This window comes from Clupea harengus, chromosome 20, assembly GCF_900700415.2.
Source record: "Clupea harengus chromosome 20, Ch_v2.0.2, whole genome shotgun sequence".
In the NCBI taxonomy this organism is placed as follows: domain Eukaryota; kingdom Metazoa; phylum Chordata; class Actinopteri; order Clupeiformes; family Clupeidae; genus Clupea; species Clupea harengus.
Window position 1 is genome coordinate 14120399 of NC_045171.1, and position 21014 is coordinate 14141412.

At 41.0% G+C, this 21014-nt stretch overlaps 1 protein-coding gene across 2 annotated transcripts; it reads right to left on the reverse strand.

The window, feature by feature from the left end:
- Positions 1-14247: 14247 nt before the first annotated feature.
- LOC105893057 (heat shock factor-binding protein 1-like) lies at positions 14248-19189 on the reverse strand. Of its 2 annotated transcripts, none has more exons than XM_012819397.2 (4): positions 18985-19189; positions 17832-17898; positions 16989-17121; positions 14248-15359 (listed from the first exon to the last, which is right to left on the reverse strand). In XM_012819397.2, the coding sequence occupies exons 1-3, from the start codon at positions 19027-19029 to the stop codon at positions 16991-16993; spliced, it is 243 nt and encodes an 80-aa protein (XP_012674851.1). In that variant the 5' UTR covers positions 19030-19189; the 3' UTR covers positions 14248-15359; positions 16989-16990. The 2 variants fall into 2 exon arrangements, with proteins under 2 accessions (XP_012674851.1, XP_031443394.1); XM_031587534.1 differs by having other exon boundaries at positions 16975-17121.
- Between the last annotated feature and the right edge of the window lie 1825 nt (positions 19190-21014).

The following is a 21014-nucleotide window of genomic DNA, read 5'->3' on the forward strand; positions in this document are numbered from 1 at the left end:
AATTTTGCAACCTGATTGTAGGAGGGGACGAGGCAGGGGGGTGCTGGAGGAAAGGAGTGTGTGTGTGTGTGTGTGTGTGTGTGTGTGTGTGTGTGTGTGTGTGTGTGTGTGTGTGTGTGTGTGTGTGTGTGTGTGTGTGTGTGTGTGTGTGTTGGGGAAGGGGGGGATGAATGTGTGAAAGAATGTGCTTACTATAATAATGTGGTTAACCAGTTGTCTAGGACCACGTCCAAGCTCGCAGAACAGAAGGAGCGACAGCAACTTTGACAAGAAAGAAAAATAAAGAAAACTATGTCATGTTCATCATGCAGGGAAGTCACGGTACAGTAGCACAAAGAAAGAAGACAAAGAAAACTTAAGCTGAGAAGAGACGGTTTTTGACTAAGCAGAATAGTGATATTAGATTAGATAAGCATGTGTGTGTGTGTGTGTGTGTGTGTGTGTGTGTGTGTGTGTGTGTGTGTGTGTGTGTGTGTGTGTGTGTGTGTGTGTGTGAGTGTGTGTGAGTGTGTGTGTGTGTGTGAGTCAAGACAGTGTGTGCTAACAGTTTCCTGAGAAAGATCTTGTCACAAGATCCTGCACTTGTACACCTCTGATGACACGTAAAAAATACCACGAAAACACCGAAAACTCATATTTTACAGAAAATCAGCCACTTCCAAAAAATGCGAAGGGAGGCAACTACTGTGTAAGTATGAGTAGCGGTGGAAGTATGCTTAACAAAAGAACACAGTATTGCAAGTTACTTATCCTAACTTAACTTATAAAGTGTGTGTATGTGTTACTCACCCTAACACTGAGTTATGCCAATGTGTGTAACTGCTCTGTGGTTAAGAGGAAGGCTGGTGCCAAGTCCAGTTGGTACAGTCTTCTGAGATATAGTCACAAGAATCGTTGAGTTTGTACAACTTAAGGTGGCCCTACTTTATTTCAATGGGTTATCAGCAACAACGAACAACATAACTAACAACTACCATAAAAAGAGAGTCGGCTTAATTGACATTTACATTTATGCAACATTTGTGAAATAAGAACTGATTATTTTTTTTTACCATTCCATTTTCTTACCATTGATTCTTGTCATCACGTGATGGACTGTTGAATCAACGCGTCGTTAGAACTTTTGAATGAGTACTCATTCTCGTTCACAAGACATCTTTCAGCACACTATGATCCCAGAGGGGTGATGAGAGGTTCAGGTCTGGACCTTGCATACAGTGTGTAGACAAATGCTCAGGCATCTCAGATGGGGGAAATAGATGAAAATAGATAGAAATATAACAGGGCATGCCTACTATGTGTGATATTACATTTGAAACTGTCAGGTGATCATTTAGATAACAAAAAAAACAGTATGCAACTGCTATATTCCGTTACAGTTACGTTACTGTCGGCTAATGTTATGCATCAGAGGACCCTATTATATAAGTTTGATGTCCTCCTTTAAAGGGTTCCGACTGTTTGCAGAGAGTAGCCTGCTTTGCCTACGTCTGAAACACATCAGACCACATCAGACCACATCCATCCACATAGTCTAGGATAATGTCTTGAAATGTGGATTTAAAAGGCTATTAAACCTGCTGTGGTTACTTGAGGTATGCATTTCTCCCTCTATCCGCCTCCAGGAAATGATGGCATCCATGTTCGTTCTCACACTGTGCAAGACTGTGGAAAACCAGCCACATTAAACCAACAAACAAACAGAATAAACAAACAAGGGGAACATGTTTAGATGTTGTTGAGGGGCTTGAGGTATACACATTACAGTGGAGAGAATTGCTGCCTCTGGGTTGGAGTGTCAGACTTCATGCGTGAAAATGTAAATAAGATTTGACATGCTGACCGTGTGCGAGTGTGTGTAAAAGACTGATCAGCAAGTGGTTGTATAAGTGTGTGTGTGTGTGTCTGAGTGTGAGTGTATGACTGTGGATGAAAGGTGCCCTAAATGCCCAAACAATACAGGGCCAACGAGGTAGTGTGAGTGTGAGTGTGACTGTGAGTGAGTGAGTGTCCGAGTGAATGTGAGTGTGACTGTGAGTGTCCGAGTGTGTGAGTGTGTGAGTGTGTGACTGTGAGTGTCCGAGTGTGTGAGTGTGTGAGTGTGTGAGTGAGTGAGTGTGTGTGTGTGTGTGTGTGTGTGTGTGTGTCATGTTTGCTTATGAAGGCTCCTGGATGCAACTTTCTTCCATAGCTTTCCACCTGTAACTTGCTACTCTAGCTATGTAGCAAGAGGGGGAATATTACTGTTGTGTGCTGCCAATAGTGGACAAAAAGGTATTGCTGTATGAGTTAATCAGCTAACTTAATGTACCTACTGAATGGGTCGCCTTAATCATTATCAAAAAAATTGCCCCCCCTGAGAGTTTTTTCAGGAGCCGCCACTGGTCTTAATACTCAGCTTGTTTGGTCAGAGTTCCCGTGAATGATGACCTCTCACAGTGACCTGCACTCATATGACACCCCTGGGCGTGGAAAAAGTTCACTCACAAAACTGCCCAGCTAAGCTCTGATCACTGTAGAAACACTTGTGAAAAAAAGCTGTACTTTCTGGTCCAGTCTGTCCTTATTTATATAAGATCCCCTGTTGGACACTGAGGTCCTGGTTTAGTATCAGAGCTTTTCTGCTCAGTGCGCCATGCAGGGACTGAGGTAACCACTCTCTGCTGTCCTAGGACTTTTACTCTGCTGTTGTGCGCAATGGGATGAACACATGTTTATTTATTCATTTATTTGGTTATTCATTCATCTACCAGGGAGACAGTGGAGGAGAGCCAAGACAAAACTCACACACAGACTCCCTCCCATGCGTTGTTCCCACACAGTAAAGTTACATTTCACTCCAGTGCTGACGAATGAGGAACAAAAGAACACAGTGACTCCAATGAAAAAGAACGTTAGATGATTACAAAAAGACTATAGCTGTCGTGTTAACCTTCTTAGCGATGCATGAGACCTATGACCAACCGATTTTTATTATAAGTAGAAGTAGTAATAGTAGTGGTATAATTACCAGTCTCCATTGTTATTGTTATTTTTTTTGCTGTTATTTTAGTTTCTCACTTTCACATTAATTGCACAAGTGGCTTTGGATTTTATTTTAGTAATACACAAGAAAAGATGTTAAATTCCTTGTGCCATTGGTTGGGGACTTCCTACAGCAGCCAAACCTCTCACTGACACATGCAAGTACTCCCACGCCTAAATATTATTACAACAGGGTGTACAACAACACCGTTCAGATACTTAACAAAACTTAAAAACAACAACAACAACAAAGATGCCTTTGTAAGCATTTCACTGGGGTTGTCAAGTGGGCACCTTCCGTCATCTGTTTTTTATTGAATTAGGCCCACAACACCTCCAGAAGTTTCAACAGTGGTGTCTGGCGTCCCAGACCCACCCCCCTCTAAACTCACCATGGGTTAGGAAACATGTCAGTACCAGGGAAAACAACAGATACACCTCAACATACACCTTGAAAAGATTTCACATGCTTATCCCAGTGCCAAAACGATGCAACGCCCAAGCCTCTAAACACAAATCCCACTACAGTCTGGGGGGGGGGGGGGGGGGGGGGGGGGGGGGGATTACGAAACTGCATTAGATTAAGGGAACAAAATGGGATACAAACCCTAGTCACCCAATCTACCAACATCAGCCAGCAATCTCCAATCCCGCACTTTGCCCCATTTGCCAGTCCTGTTTTTACGTGCCTGGTGTCCACTTCTTTGTCCCTCTCACACAAAAGAAATTCTACTGTCCCTGTCATTAACTGGCAAAGAGCTAACTTCAACATATTTATTCTCAAACAAACACACTAATGATTTTAAAACCTGATTATGTCTCCATGTGTAATGACCCTGGGTAAAGCTAGTTTTACAACCACACAGGATATGCTTTAGTGAGCCATCGTCAAAACACAACTTCTGTCTTCATCCACCCACTGACTGAGATTCTGCTGAGTTGGGAGGACATCATGAGTTACTTTAATGCGGTTCGCATCCATAGCCCACACTTCTCTCCAGCTGATCTTCCTCTTCTTAACAATATGACAGTTCATGCATTGCCCTTGTTTTGCCTTAGAAGCCACTGCTGCTTGTCCAGTTTCCTTTTCTTGCTTGAGATCAAAGCTGGTTACCAACTGCCTCCTCTCCGGCAATGTAGCCTTACCCTTTGCTTTCCAACTGTCACCTAGCCCAATGTAACCTTACCCTTTGCTTTACAACTGTCACCTAGCTCAAGGTAATCAGGGTCCGTCCTGCAGCCTCTCACCACCAACAACCCATTTAGATGCCTTTATAATAACCTGAATTTGTCATGGTGAAAGCCAACGGTAAAATTGTATCCAGCTATGATACCAACCTCCAACTGGTGAGCATTTGGTTATTAAATAACCAGAACCGCAACCATTATCTGGGTGTGGCTACGAGCAGAACAGTCACGGAAAAATGGCTTAAAAACACACACATGTTTACGCAATTCTGTTATAACATCCAGCACTGAACACTTACACACTTTATCAGCTTCTCACTGTATCTGGGGGCCAAGAGTCAAGGCTAGAGTTCATGGAGAGTAGACCCTGCTTGAACTCATGTGGATGGGTCTCTGCCAAATATGCCTGCTTGAACCGTTTGTGCTCACCATGCCGGTCCTGAGAAAGTGGAATGCACAGCACTTGGTCACCAAACGACTTCAAAGTCAGTATGACTTCACACAAAATCAAAACAAGTACTTTTCAGCGAACCTATATCTCACAGTGGTGGAAGTTTAGGGTGATGATAGGATTTAAGACTATACACATTGCAAGGGTCCCTGTGCTCTATAAGCATGCTGCAGTTAGGGTCACTCTTTTAAACACGCCTATTCAATTCAGCTTTATTTATATAGTGCCAAAACAATAAAATTGTTTATAAATGAAGATAAAATTCAGTACATGCGGGTGCCTACACAATAGCAGTGTATTGTAATGTGCAGTGGCCATGCTATCTGGATACGGTTTGGAAGGGGGCTAATTTGTCACCATTAAGAGAGTAAGAGTAAATATTTAGAGTAAATATGATTTATTCGGTATGATGGTAACTTAGAAGTGATGCTTGACATCTGAAGTCCCCAGCAAGTTGTGGGTGTTTCATTCTTGTGTGTTGTATGGCGTTGTCCGTGTCAGTTTGACTGATTCCTGCGTCCAGATTAAGCATAGTTGTAAGGAATGTTTGAAAGGGTGTGGGTCATGGCCATGGTCTGAAGATTAGTCTAATGGAAGAAGAAGGTTTGGGTGCAGGCTGTCTCATCTGATTAATTAAATTTTTTCTTTGCGTGTGTGTGTGTGTGTGTGTGAGTAAGTGTGTGTGTGTGTGTGTGTGTGTGTGTGTGTGTGTGTGTGTGTGTGTGTGTGTGTGTGAGGGAGTAACTATGAAGAATTACTGAGCCCCACTTAATGATCTGTCAGGCTAATGTGTGGAGGGTTCCATCTCAAATATGTGTACTTTGTGCAAGTACAGTTCCAGGAGGGGATTGTCTAACTCCCAGGTCAACACTGCATTATAAAAACACATTACTCATCACTCATTACACTGTTTAAATCCGATGACAAAGCCAGTTCGAAAAGAAAAACACTGTTTTAAAATGTTTTGTACGTGAATATAATGTGAACTTCATGTAGGCATTATGTTTAAATGGTATCCTTTAAAGGACCGTAATACATCAATTTGTCATCTTTCTTTAAAGGGATTCTTAGGGAGTAGTGTGTTTTGTCTAACATTTGAGAACACAATAAGATTGAGAAAAGATGTTTAGAAAATATCTAAAAGAAAAACACCCCAGGGAATATCTGAGAGTATTTCTGAATGGATTGTTGCATGAAAGTATTTTGTACCTTTAAACCGGATGTCAGACCACCCATACATTTATTGATATTTCACATTTCAGTGCATTCCTCTAGGCTGAAAGTCCCTAAGAGCAATCCTGATGTGATAAACGTGTCTTAGAAGACTGTCTCTATTTATGTAGTCTGTGGCTGGGACTTCAAATGCTGCTTCGCCAAATCCCGCGCTGACACATGATTCCAATTTCCTGAGAGAAAATTAGAACAACACGGGCCTCTGCAGACGCAGAAAGTCAGCAAAGCAGTTCTGTCACATTCTCCTACAGTGCTGTGGTTTTGGCCGTGCTGATTGCCAACTACACATGACAAAAATAAATGATTTCCTTTAGATTATGTCAACAATGCTTACTTTCATTCAGAACACGGTCAGAAAATAACAATGTCAGAGCACTGCACTGACGTTACCCTTAAAGATAAATATTTGCTCAACCATTCATTTTTTTAACATTCTGAGCTTTAGGGCCATGGTGCCCTTGGAAATATTCTGGGGAATACTGTGAGGCGGTCCGTGTGGTGGTGTAGCAGTGGGCTGTAGTTCAATGAAACACTTACCTGTGAATACCTGTAGCAGCTGTGTGAGTCATTGCCCCAGAGGTATAGGATACCGCTCACAGAGCTCTCAAAAGCGCCATGGAAACCACAGATGGCATGACGACCCAGAACACGTGGCGCTGGAGGAGATCCAGATGACTCCAGTGGGAAGTTGTGCCTGACTTTGCCCAGAGTTGGGTCCAATCGGGGACGAATAAGGAGTAGGAGGAGGTCCTGTTCCTGCAGAGGAGGATTCTGTAGGCATTCTCTGCCTCCGCATTTCACATGGTCAGAGATTTGAGATACTCACCTGAACAGATGGTTGTATGTAAACACAGCTTAGTGTGTCGGATTTAGGAGGATCTATTAGCGGATATGGAATATAGTATTCATAATTATTATTTAATTACTGTATAATTACCTGTAACTACGAATCCTTAAAGTTTTCGTCAGCTTAGAATGAGCCCTTTATATCTACATAGGGAGTGGTTGGAAAGGGAGGGGTATCCAGCTTGTTGCAATTCAGCAACCTCGCCACTAGATGAAGTCTGTAGAAGTCCCAATTCTACAGACTTCATCTTTAAGTACGGACCTTCAATCTACATATACAAATCCATTCTGACTTCTACTGCAGTCTTTAAAAGGAATGTTTGAAATTAAACTGACGTAATGTTTGGGAATGAAGTTTGGTTGGTGTCAGTTTTATGTTTTACACAGGAGAAAATTAAATGGAGATTAAATTCCTTGTACTATTGGTTGGAGACTTCTTACAGCCAACTGGCAAGAAGGAGACTCACCAGTGTTTTCTTCCACACTCCTCTTTAGACGTTGACAGCGGGGGCATAGTCAGGATGTAGCAATTCATTGTGGTTGCAAATTTCCAAGAAGGTCTGAAAATATTGCATAATAAGGGGGTTCTTTGAATAGGTGTAGCCCCAGGGACCTTGGTGTTCTTAATCCGGCCCTGCATGTCTTTTGTGTCAGAAGGTATGATGCACCTTTTCTCAAATGAAAAATAGCAAATTACTAGCAAATTAAAGACTTTAAAGGAAACTGAATAACCATTTCCTCGTTAGATTTAAATACGACTTGCTGACAAAGTTGCAGTATGTTATGGCTGCGATGGCAGGAGAGCATCTTACATCATGATAAAATTCATGATGAAACCAAAGATATGATCAGGTGTACTCCCTCTTATCACATAAATCAAAGGTCAGTGACAGAGGGGACATTAGCCAAGCACTCTGGGACAAAGCTGGCGCATGGCACGTGCTCTCGCCGAGCTACTCTTCTCAAAGCCCAAAGAGTGCTTTCCAACTCTTCACATGTTTGTTTACTACTAGGGGCACTTATATAACCTTTTTCAAAATGTTGGAAGAGCATAAAAAGATGACCTTTTAATGTGATTCTATTTTAGTTTAGTACACCTAAATGGTACAAATATACTTATACTTATACAGTATATAAACTCCGAAACCCTGCCTTTTCCTCCTTGGAACACAGTTACAGATTTTATGACGTTGCTGCATCTAATGTGTCCATTTTTTAAAGGAGCCCCTTGCACGGAACTGCCCAAGGCTATTTCACAAGTTCTCAAGAATAAATTGGTTCTTACATTTAAAAAAAAAAATATCATCCCACACACGTACAACTCATTGCTTTTGCAATAACTGCCTTGCATAGTATGGATGTCAAAGCAGTGCATGTGTTGTATGAAAGCACCCAGCTGCCTGGTGAGGGTGTATCTCAGTTTATGTAGTCTGAGAGACATGAGAAAACCAGATTTAACCCTTAGTCCTCCTCATTTGTACTTCCAGTGTATAACCATGACTGTCACAATACGACTACGACTAATGATAAAACAAATGTAAATCTCTGGTGAGATCATAAGCTGTTTTAAAGAATGTAGGTCTATGCAAACAGGAAGACAAAGCCTCTGATGATCCCCATGCTTTTCTACAGCATACCTGACACAGTTCTACAGCATACCTGACACATGAATGCCCTCTCCAAGCCCTTATTTTGACTCAATGGTTCCCCCTAGTGGTGACATGTTGATATATTTTAAGGTTTGAAATATTCTAGGCAAACACAGGGCCTTTTCCAAACTAGCGTTCACGTGGGGGGTCCACCACATTGAGTGCCATCCCAAACCAATAACCCAACAGTGGAAGTGGATTATAAGGCCTTCTATCACCGTGCCTGAACCAGTCTGCAACGATTATTATAAATGTAATGTAACTGAAGCATTGAAGAAGATGGTATAAGAGGCAAAAAAAAAAAAAACAAGGATCACTGTTGACGAGTTACAGGGGCACCAAGTCTCCAGAATTACCATCAGATGCCACCTCCATGCCAACAGATTCTTTGGAGAGCATGCCAGAAAAAAGGCCTTTCCTGTCATGTCACCACAAATGTAAGTGCTTGGAGTTTTTTAAGCGCTACTGGGACTGAGACTGGTCAGATGAAAATTAAGCTTTTTGGCGACAGACACTCATGGCGTAAAAAGAAGGATGACTATACTGAAAATAACCCGATCCCCACTGATAGGTATGGTTTTTTAAGTGCTTAAGAGTCTACTAATTAATCATAATAGTACTCTTTGTTACAAAACACAATAATCACTGTTTTGAAAATGTTGGCCCATCCAATTATTTATTTGATTTAAAAATGGACACAGAGAGTCTATTGGGCTGTAGTCACCTGTTGAGAGAGCCACATATCTGTCCATCTGCATAACTATGACTATATCAATCACTGTTGTTTTATGCAGTTTATTGTATTGTGCATTATGCATCATTTTTGGCTGTTGTTGATATATATTGTATATATATATTTTAAGTGTTTTGTTAGAGGACAAAAGTGTCTGCCAAATAGCTACCATAACTATACCAACCAGCCATTACAATTAGAATTCTCCTGTTCACTCACATGACATCATTGAATAGAATGTTGTTTGAATTCTACTTTGAATGGAGGATTCTACTTTGACCTTAGAATTCTACTTTGAACTGAGAATTCTACTTTAAACTAGACTTCTTTATCAGTTGTACCTGTCTGAGAGAGAGAACGCATTGAAAAGAGCTTGCTGCTACTTAAACCATTTTCCATCATTTGTTTCTTCTATTTGATTGATTGTGCGATACATTTGACTGAATATCTTATTGTACTGATTAATTTAGATTATTGTATAACACATTGATTTAGCTTTGTTACCAGCAAGACCCGGAAAGGTACATTTCAAGGAGTTGTTAACAGTCATTCAAAGAAATGAAGGAACTTCGAAGCACCAATGGCCTGTCCAAGCCTCAGAAGCCCAAGATGGAACCGATCATCGAGGAGAGCAACGAGATCAAGAGGGTCCGGCAAAGATGGAGGCCAAACATCACTCTTAACCTCAACAGAGAAGGAGAGAATGAAAGCAAGAAGATCTCTAAAGCATCTCTGGAGGCTGCAAGCAGTTCTTTCTCTGGCCTCTCCGGCAGTGGCGATGAACAGGAGAGAAAGAGGAAGGAGATGAGCTGGGCGGAGCAGGTGGACCTGGCAGGAGTGTGAGTTCAGAACGCAGATTGAGGAAGGACTGGATGTGGTGGATGGGATATTCTAGTATTAAGACAGAGAGCTAATTCCAATTCACTGCATTTTGTAAAACATTTATCTTTTATTCTTATTTTTGCCATTTTGTTAGTATGTTATATGTTTTATATCCTATGCACCAACCACACCACAAGTTAATTTCCTGTATGTGTAAATATAATTCTGATTCTGATTCTAAGCTATAGCTGAATTTCAAATTTACCAGTGAGGTTTTAGTATGTAAATGTGGACACCCACTTATTTCAGTAATGTGCCAGTAAAGTTTTGCTTTGTCATAACAGCTGGTACTATACATCATCTACAGTTAAAAGTTGTTGGGAACCAATTGCTATATTGTGACTAATTCCTGTGAGCTATCTTATGTTTCATAGATTGGTGTGACTCATGCCTAAGACATCCACATGATTATACGGATGACCACCACATTCCTGAGGAGAAATCAGCTAAAGGGGAGAAAGAGGAAAAGAAGCTGACAAGAAACATGGAGACCTGGGCCAGTGAGGCCAGTGATGATGAACAGGAGAGAAAGAGGAAGGAGATGAGCTGGGCAGAGCAGGTGGACCTTGCATACACCCTGGAAGAGTGTAAGTTCCAAATGCAGATTGAGGAAGGTCTGGATCTAATATGAGACATAGCCAGGTTTCAGATGTACTGGTGATGTGTAAAGTTATGTATAGGATATGTAAATGAGTAAGAAAGATGCCCATTTGTTTCAGGAATGTGCCAGCAAAGTTTTGTCATAAAAGCAGCTACTGTACACTGTCTACAATTAGACGTACCAAGTGCTATATTGTGACTTATTCCTGTGAGCTATCTTGTATTTCACAGATTGGTGTGACTCATGCTTAAGACATCCACATGATTATACGGATGGCCACCAAATTCCTGAGATGAAATCACTTAAAGGGGAGGAAGAGGAGAAGGTGTCCATGGATGACGCCCAGGTGCACTGGAACACATTTGACTTCAGTGAGTGAATAATGAGATCTTCTGCTTCATAACATTATGTTTTGAAAAATGTTGTGTGATCTTAATTGTTTACCAGAATTTGTGAGGCACAACGTTACCTTTACTCAACCTGGACACACAGTGTACTGATTATATCTGGCTACAGCTGATGTCTTCATTTCCCACATCATGTGAATGTTAGAGTGGCTGGACTCAAGGCCACCAGGGTGGCTCCACAAGGCCCAGGAGGACATGAGTGCCTCAGAACAGATTCACATCATATCAAGTCTGATGGATATCGGTGAGTGCAAAATATTCTTTTTTTTCAGTTTTTTTGTGAAGACCTACATAAATAATTGACTTTGAAATGAAACTGAAGAATGTCATGAGATTCATTAATTTGTGATATATCTTTGTGTTTTTGTCTCACAGGATGTAATGCCAGCCCCTCTCTGTTCACAAGATTCATAGACAACAGAGACACTCTGGGAAGTTACCAGTATGCCTACGCACCCGTTTTACCGGTCTTTTGAAAACACGAAGGGAAGGAGGATGGAATGGATAGTTAACATGTTGTGTATTCACTTAGTCAATCATTCTTAAGTTAAGTCTTACCAACCCTACCTTTCTTGGGGGACAGACTGTCAGCCAGATCTCTCCAGGCATCTTTCTTTCTAGCGGGTTCCATGTGTAGCCCATTCTCTTGTGGTCAGTGCCAAGGTCACGGCGCCAGCTGTTTCGTGGCTTTCCTCTCTTTCTATTTCTGTGAAGGTTCCCGGGCAGGGCTTGTTGGTTGGTGTTATCTACAGCCTTGTGCAGGGTGTGACCGATCCGGTACCAGCGTCTCCTCATGATACGTTTCATTGGGTAGAGTCTGATCTGTCTTCTACCAGCGGGACGTTGTTGCTCATGGTGTTTGGCAATTCTGATGGATTAATGTAAGTGTTGACAAATGTGTGAACTTTCTTGGTGGTGGTTATTGTTGTCCTCCACATCTCCACAGTGGGGTAGCCAGCCCCGCGCTAAACCCTCCACCATTAGCAACTCCGCTTGGGACCGGCGTCATCAAATCAATATTTAATTTTGTATGTGTAATAAATAGCAGTTTTCCAATCTTCACCATGTGTCTGTTTGTCTATGTGTTTGGAGGTTAAGAGTTATGAAGTACAGAGAGTGGCCAGAGTGCTTTCTGTAGTGCTGAACATACCTGCAGAATGCCAGTTTAATGAATGCACACACATCAATACTGTGAACTGACTAACTAAAGAACTAAACTAAATACATAAACATAAACTAAATGACTTCAAACAACCAGGGGATACTTTGAATGAAAACCTCTAAAGCAAATTAAGTTGTTGCTACTATGGTATCCTTTCTTCAATTACCTACCACTATCTATCACACAGAATACCTCTCACACACACACACAGCTTGTCTGAAATACCATAATGCCTTCTTTTTTTTTTACATTGTTGTGAACTTAGACCATGTTAATGAAATGGACACAATAAAGAAAGAGGAAACAGACCAGCAAATGTCTGTATCGGTAACCTAAAGGTAAGACGTGAACCAATTGGAATAAAACAGTTGACATTTCAGTTTATTTGACAGCTGTGATGTGTCCATGGTCCAAAAAATGAGAGCCTAGCCACAATTGCTTCCGACTCATTTCACTCAGGCTGCGGTCACATAGTTCAGGCGCTGCCCCCAGTGGGTACTGACTGGACTGGCCCAATCCCATCTCTTATCAGTCCCCATCCCTCCCCCAGAGACTGCCGCGGCTCAGAGCCTGAAATCTATGGGTGGATGAAGGCGTCAAAAGGGATCAACAAAAGTGCAAGTGTGGTGCAGAGAAGTTGTGGGCCAAAATAAATTGCATGCCCCCAATTCCCCCTTGGGAGTTTGCATCTTTGTCACCTTTTTCACCACTGATCAGTTTGCACCCCTGGACAATAATCAGGATCCCTTTGAGGATGGGCATGTGTGCAAAAAACCTGTTTGAGAATATCATAGTAACAGTGTGTTTGTGCATAAATGTGGCCATCTTTGGTATACTGCTTCTGTGTGCAACATGCATTGCGTAAAACTGATTTCGGTTTCAGTAGTCATGAGTTTGTTTGACAAAATTAGTTTGAATGACCATGAGAAACACCTCCGACTGAAATCCCTGACGGACACCATCAAGAATTCATGCAAGGCGCGTTACCGTCCCCATAGACACCTGGCTGTGGATGAACGAACGGGCGCCTCCAAGGCTAAAACTGGGATGACCCAAGGTATGAAAGCCAAACCCAGAAAGTGGGGATCAGGCTATTTGTGTTGTCTGATAAAAAAAAATGGCTATGAAGTGAATTTTACACCGGCATGTCCCTTGTGCAGCCTGATTACCCTGGCACCGGCTACCACATCTATAAGGACTATTTTTATACTCGCCCCAGGCTCTTCGGGGCCCTCCATAAGCGCTGATTTGCTGCCTGTGGGACTCACAGGGATATCCTCAAGAACTACCCTCATACAGAGATGAACACAATCATCATTGGCATCCATCAAAAAATCAGAAAGAGGATCCATGAGATGAATGAGGGATGGGCCATGGAAACGAGAGACACATTGGTGGTGTGCTGGTTAAGTCATGAAACCCACTCCGGTGAGACTGTGCTGAGGAGGGTGAAGCAGCAGGATGGCCACATTTAGGATCATTTCTGCTATTTCTGCAGCAGAAGGGCATTATCTTCCTTGAGACATAACTTGACCAGCTGCTAGATTATTACAGTCCTCTCTGGCTAATGTGAACAACTTGGAAACACATCAGTGTGACAACAACAACAAGGTATCTCTAGGCATTTAAACAATGTGTCCGTTTTCTGCTATGGAACATTTTCACGTGGACATATCCCCCAAAGGCCTAATTATGCCAGTCTTGTTGAACAGCCAGGACAACCTCATGGACACCCCTCTGACGTGTGTCTGTGAGGCTGGGCCTCTGATCAGTAAGAAGCTAGATCAGTGGTGTGGGGCAGGACGAGAACCCTGAACCCCCAACTGATGGGCATCTGTTTAAAACAAACAAACAAACAAAAACAAAAACAGGTAATAGGCTATATGAATATATCTCGATCATTTTTCTAATTTTCCAAAGGGCCACAAAAGGTTTGGGAACCGCTGAGCCGGATGAAACTTCAGATCAGGGATTGGGCCTGAGAATGACCCGTTGAATTTACACCATGGTTTATGAGCAGTTATACAGATTTATGAATGCACTAAAAAAACAAACCCGCTGTGCTAAGAAGTGAAATAGCAAATTGTTTATTTTAGTCATGGTACAATGCCATAGAATACACAGTTTTGAGCAGAAGCTTACCGTGTCCAACTGAGCTCAAGACGAATGTGTTACGAGTCAAGAAGCATATAGTCTATTTTTGATGAATGTTTAAGCACCCCCCCTCAAAAAAAAAAAAAAAACACAACACAACATTATACAGAAAGGTGCAGCCTGTCTATGAAATATAATTAAATCAAAATTAATGAACATCTAATCTTCACTGCGACAGTGGTGCCCACTCCAGGTTGCAGTGCAGTTTTTTCCTCAAGTGCCCCGTGTACAAGGGCATAGCACCAAATCTGCAGTTTAACCCCCCCACGGTACTCTTAAGCCCCTGCCTGTGCTCATCATGATTTTGGACTGGACTGGACTGTTTGCTAAAAGCGTTGTGCTACGACCATTGAGACCATAATTTTTGAACCAATGACCATATACAATGTATGGACTGCTTGGGGTCATATGCTTACACAAGGTCAAAATGAGACATATTTCTCTTGTTTTCAGACAAAAACCTAAATTGGGGCCAATTTCAAAGTCATTGTTTGGTGAACTTTCTTTCTTGGTTACAATGGTCACAGCACATTAGTGCTTCAGCAATATGCAGTCCTCATCCGTCCCTTCTAATGTATTGGGATGACTGTGATGTGTTTCACACATACCATCTAAACCAGTGGTGAGTGTCTGTACATATGAGAGGTGAAGCCTAGAAAAACTGAAATACATACTGTAAACACCTGAAAATCTCACAAACTGGAGGAAAGTGTTAAGTGACATAGGAAAAAAAATAAATTGCATCTCTTGGGGATAATCACGTTGATTTGGCTTGTCACTAGTATTAGTGTGTAATGACTTACTCTACCCTTTTAAGGTAAAAATAAATAATAAATCATAATTAACCATAATTTCCCACAATATTTATACTTAGAATAACATGATACTGTATAAAACAACGTATACACAGTAAATCATTATTAAATCACAATGATGACAAAAGGAAAAAAATTAAAAAATACATCCTCGAACAATAATAATAAAAAATCTCAATGATGTAGACTTCTTCACTGATGCAGTACCAGTATCCTGGAGAATGAGAGTAGACAGACAGACAGACACACACACACACACACACACACACACACACACACACACAACACACACCAGGTGAGACTACAAGAGAATTACAACAAGTTTTATTAATCCCTGCTCTCATTTATATAAAGTACATTAGAGTCTTGACACTCAAGTCAACTTTACTCATATAGCGCATTTGAAAAACAACGGGAGTTGTACCGAAGTGCTATACAGTTGAGGTGAATACATTGAAATTAAATTGACAAAAAATTATGAGAAATTAAACAAATAGAAAGCAATTAAAAGTAAAAATAATAAAAACAAGAAAACTAAATAAATAAATAAATAAATAAATAAATAAATAAAAACGGATTTAACTCGAAGGTATTCAACTCAACTGTATCTGAGGTTCACATATGCATTTCCCTGGTTTAATGACTACTCTACTCTTCCAGACTGTTTTATGTGGTTGAGTTGAAAGCGTTACCAGCGCTTTGATTACACTTGCCAATTTATTTCTTCAACCCAAGCCATTTACATTTTTGTTGGAGGGGCACCAAAATCTTAGTTCCCCCTCCCCACATACCATGGGGTGATGCGATGCATTGGATCCATCATACCAACAGTCTCGTCTCATCACATCTAACAGAACAACACTTGGTGAATGTATAAGTACGAGAAGCCAGCTTTCTGCCTCCGATATAAAGAAACCGTCTACTGAGAAAGATGCAGCATGCATTACATAAAGCATCATTGCATAACGTACAACATACATAACACATAGACAAATATAGATGAGGGCACGTCAAAGTAACCTACGAGTTTTAAACAGACTACTGAACAACCTACAAGATAGCTTTGGTCTTGCAGTATCTTTCTTTTTCCATATAAGAGACATCTCAAATTTGTGCTATTTTGCTATTTTTCAACATTTGCAAAAGTTGAATTTCAAAGGAGAGGGAGTTTGAATGAGCCAAGTCTGGCATCATCATGTTCATTATAAAGGGGTGTGCTTAACCAAATGGACATATGACACGTGTGTCAACAGGGTGGCTGCCTGCCTGCTTGATGATACCAACTGGACTTCAGCATTTAATAGTCAGTGGAACCAGCCTTGGGGGATTGAGCACCATTAACCACAATGGTGATGGGACAATATAGATCATGCCCAGTAACCACGGCAACCATGGCTTGGCTTGGCCCAGCACAATTAGAGCGCACTACTTGCTTCATGCCAAAAGTCACTAAGTGGATCGGGTCCTGTATCTCTCCTGCCAGATGTGTATGGAAACCATGGCAACCATGGCTTGAGCAGGTCAGGAGAGGTACAAAAAAAGAATGTTAACAGGCAAATGCCACTGGACTAAGCCTGGACACACACACGCACACACACACTCTGCTGCTCTAAAGATTTAATTCAGCTTGGCAGAGAATCAAGAGTAGTACTACTGTGCACTGTGGAACTACAATAAACTGTCATTGTACTGGAATAAAACAGTGTCTTTCCTGTGGTCCCTTTGTGCAAATTTTATCAACTGACTCTGCAGCTAGACGAACTATTGCTGGAGTGTGCGAGAGAGTGTGTGTGCGCGTGTCATGTTTTGGATGTTTATCCAAAGTTCACCTTTGATCTCTCACCTTTAGTCCGCCCCCTGAGCAGAACCTTCCGTGGGCTTGGTCTCGCCCCCTTCGCCCTCCTCCACCCCTGCCTGGGTCATGAGGTCAGCGATATTCTTCTCCAGGTCGTCGATGCGAGTGCTCATCTCATCGAGTGACTCCAGTTAAGGAACAGAACACATTCACCTGCCTGGCTATTTACATGTATTCACTGATTTAATCCACAACCATTCACACCACTGTGCATATAAATACTTATAATATATAAGTATGTCTGCTTGCTGCATATAGAGCCCATGACCTTTGTAGTGTTAGTACCTTACTCTGCCTATTGAGTCATATGATAGCCATACAATATATACAGAGCATGTGATGGCAACCATATGATAACTGAGTGCCACTATTGGGTAAGAGGTGAAGACTATTCTGAGGGCCCTCAATGGAAGATGGTCTAAGTAAAGAATACTGAATAAAAGTAAAATGTGTGAATTAAATTTGATCTGTTCCAAAAGCTTTTTTTTTTCTCCTTCCCCCAGAGCCAACAATTCCAGCCAACAACTCTCTCTTAATGTTTTTACAACCATCAGCTGTGGGTGTAGTGCACAATCCCACTTACAGTAAAACAGTAATTATGTCTTGTGTAAGTGTGTGTCTAATATGGCACTTATTCTTTCTAAATGCCATGTAAAATGCATTAACATTTCCCAAAGTCGTAAAGACCTTAGGTAAATGTCATGAGTAATTCACAGAATTGTTTTAAACCATCACCAACTGCAGTGTGCATAAATGCTGCTTAACTCCCACACATACTCTAAACATAATACAACATGCACACAAGCGTACTTTGCATGACAACAAGGATATTCCTGCCGATAATCTGGTCTGACATGGTCTGAAACTTGTCCTGCATTTGCTGAAGTAGGGTCTGGACCTAGATTGAAAGAGAGCGGTATAGAATTATAATTGTTCGTTAATGGTAATTAACAGGTGTTAAAGAAAGCAGTTTCTACATTTTAATTGTCAACGCATCCTTGCACGTCTCCAGCTTTGTCGTGGGTGGAAACGTTCCAAGCCTCTAGCGTAACACTCTGGAAAAAGGAACTGAACCAGGTGGGCGTTCGGTTCACCTTGCCGTAGCACCGAAGAGCGAAATTGCTTAGTTGCCTCCCACGCTTTAACAAAACAGAAACCATGGAAACTGTGGAGAGTCAGCCGCCAAGATTAGCATAGCTTGTGACAATGACAGATATAGGACTCCAGGAACAAAACATCTCCACCAACAAGGTTTACGGCAACAAAAGTTCAATGTTGTCAGTAGTGGTGGACATATGTATTATGTGCACTTAGTGCGTAGTAACATACTTACATTAACATGTTTTCATTTGGCAGACGCTTTTAGCCCAAGTGACTAACAATTGAGGACAAAGCCTTAACTTTTACAACAGTTCCACTAAAGCTGACTGTTGTTGAGCCATTTCAACGAATGCTGCAGGAAAAAGAGATAGTTATCTACGATATCTAGCCAATTTAGTTACAAACAGCACTGGGTATGTCCTACCAGGTTATGATACCTATGCTATAGCCAATAGCTATGGAACACTCGACACTCGTCAAACGCCGATATTATAAGACCGCCTAAATCACTGTGTACTGTCCACTATATTAGTTCGCTAGATACACAGGTAGGATAGTAAGGTTACATCGTTTTAACTTACACAGCTGACTAGCTAACTGCCTAGCGACCTAGCCATCATTGCAAACTAGATTACATGGCAGCAACGTTAATTAGCCATCATAGCTAGCGACTTTGCTTTTACCAGCTGGACATCCATGTAAATCAGAGAGAATCGTCCGTGTAGTTTTTGGAAGAATTTGGAATCCACTTGGGCATAACAGTATTTCGTCAGTCCTTATAATTTAACGTTATAACGTTACCATTTGAAGCTGGGAAGGGTGGCGTTAGCCAGACAAGTTGTCATAAGCTAATATTACCATTGACGTTAGCTGATTTACTTACCACAGCGGTCATATCTTGAACAGATTTGGGGTCCGGCTCTGACATTGTAGACTGTTTTGGGTCGCTGCTTGGTTGAGTTAAGTCCTCCACACTTGTACAACCGTATTTTCCTCCACGGGTGATGTTGCTACCTTGCTCCAATTTCACTGTTCCAGAGTCTGTACCAACCAGCCAGTGTGCTGCTAGATATATTTTTCAGGAGCAGCGTGCAACCAGCGACAATATAAAAAGTAGCCGCTACTCGTATTTGCTTCAAAATAAAAGTCAAACCTTTAATACATAGAAAAAAAAACTATTTGTGTTACCAAATTTAACAAACTATTTGTGTTACCAAATGACCACTTAACGTAGAGGTGGGAAAATACAAACCAAACTATATATATATATATATATATATATATATATATATATATATATAACAAATTTCGTTGTGTATCCAATGCACAATGACAAATAAAGTCTATTCTATTCTATTCTATTCTATTTCACGCTTTTATATATATAATAATAAATATATGTATATATATAAAATAATATATGCATATATATATATAAAAGCGTGAAATAGAATAGAATAGACTTTATTTGTCATTGTGCATTGGATACACAACGAAATTTGTTTGTGCAACCACTAAAAAAAGTGCAGTTGTGCTGGGTGGAGGGTATGAGGGTTGTGTGATTGTTTAGTTCTGTGATGGCCCTGGGGATGAAACTGTTCTGCAGTCTGGAGGTGCGGGCTGTAGTGGCCCGGTAGCGCCTGCCAGAGGGTAGCAGGGTGAAGAGATGGTTTGCGGGGTGAGTCTCATCCTTCAAAATGCCACATGCTCGGCGGAGGCAGCGTGTCCTAAAGATGTCGTCCAGGGGAGGCAGTGAAAGTCCAATTATTCTCTCCGCAGACCTTATGACCTGACTGAGGGATTTCCTGTCCTTGTCTGTGCAGTTGACATACCATGCAGTGATACAGTATGTGAGGACACTTTCAATGCAACAGTGGTAAAAAGACTTAAGCAGCTCGGAAGACAGGTTGTTTCTCTTCAGTATTCTCAAGAAGTAGAGAATGCCTATTTAAGTAGAAGAACAATTCTGGAAAATGTCAAATCCAAAATTGTACCTACTTGAGAAAAGTTATTTCACCTGCCTGAGTCTGAGAGTTGAAAGATAGTCTTTACAAAATGCTTAGATTTGGCCTACAGTAATCAACTACTGATGAACTTCAAATTGTGTGGCAGAGAAAACAACAAATTGTGCATCTTTCATAACTGGGTGAAATTAAATTCTTATGATAAGTACTTGAAGGAAATATACAGTCGCCATTGTTGTAAAAGTATGTGTTGTATCTATTTCTGTTTGTGTGTGTGTGTTAACAATTTGTATTGCATAATTCATATATATTTGAAATAGGTCACATAATAGGTGAAGTTCAACTCACAACTCTGTTCTGCCTATTCATATTCACAGTCTATAGGCTCACTTTATTCAGTAATGTAGAATGTATGTTCTATGACTCGCTAGCAGGAATATTTTTATCAGCTATGTTGCCCGTGGTGTGAAATGCAACTTTCTGGATGTGGTCATGTATAATAGATTGAATGGAGAAATTAATGATAAAAAAACAACGAAAAACGAAATACATAGTAGGCTACCATCTCGTTCTGTGGTTATTTGCAAGATGATTCTGATAAAATGACTAAATTCGCAGATGCAATATGCAGTGTACTTATCTAGACTTGATAGCAGCACAGCAGGCATATGTCGTGCAAAATGTTGAAACATTTTCAATAAAAATTTCGAAGAGGAATTTTATTTTGACGCTTTTCGCCGTCTTATTTCCGCCGTCGCGTACTGTTGCATGTTGTAGCTGTATCAATGGAACTTTTTTCAGCCGACGTTGTAACTTCTTCTTTAGTTATCAAATGGTGAGAGGACAAGGTGTCACATAGGTTTAAAATGTTGCACCACCAATGTTGTAAGATTGTTATTACACAAAGTCACATTAACATACAGCGTTTTCCTAATTTTAAATGAATGAT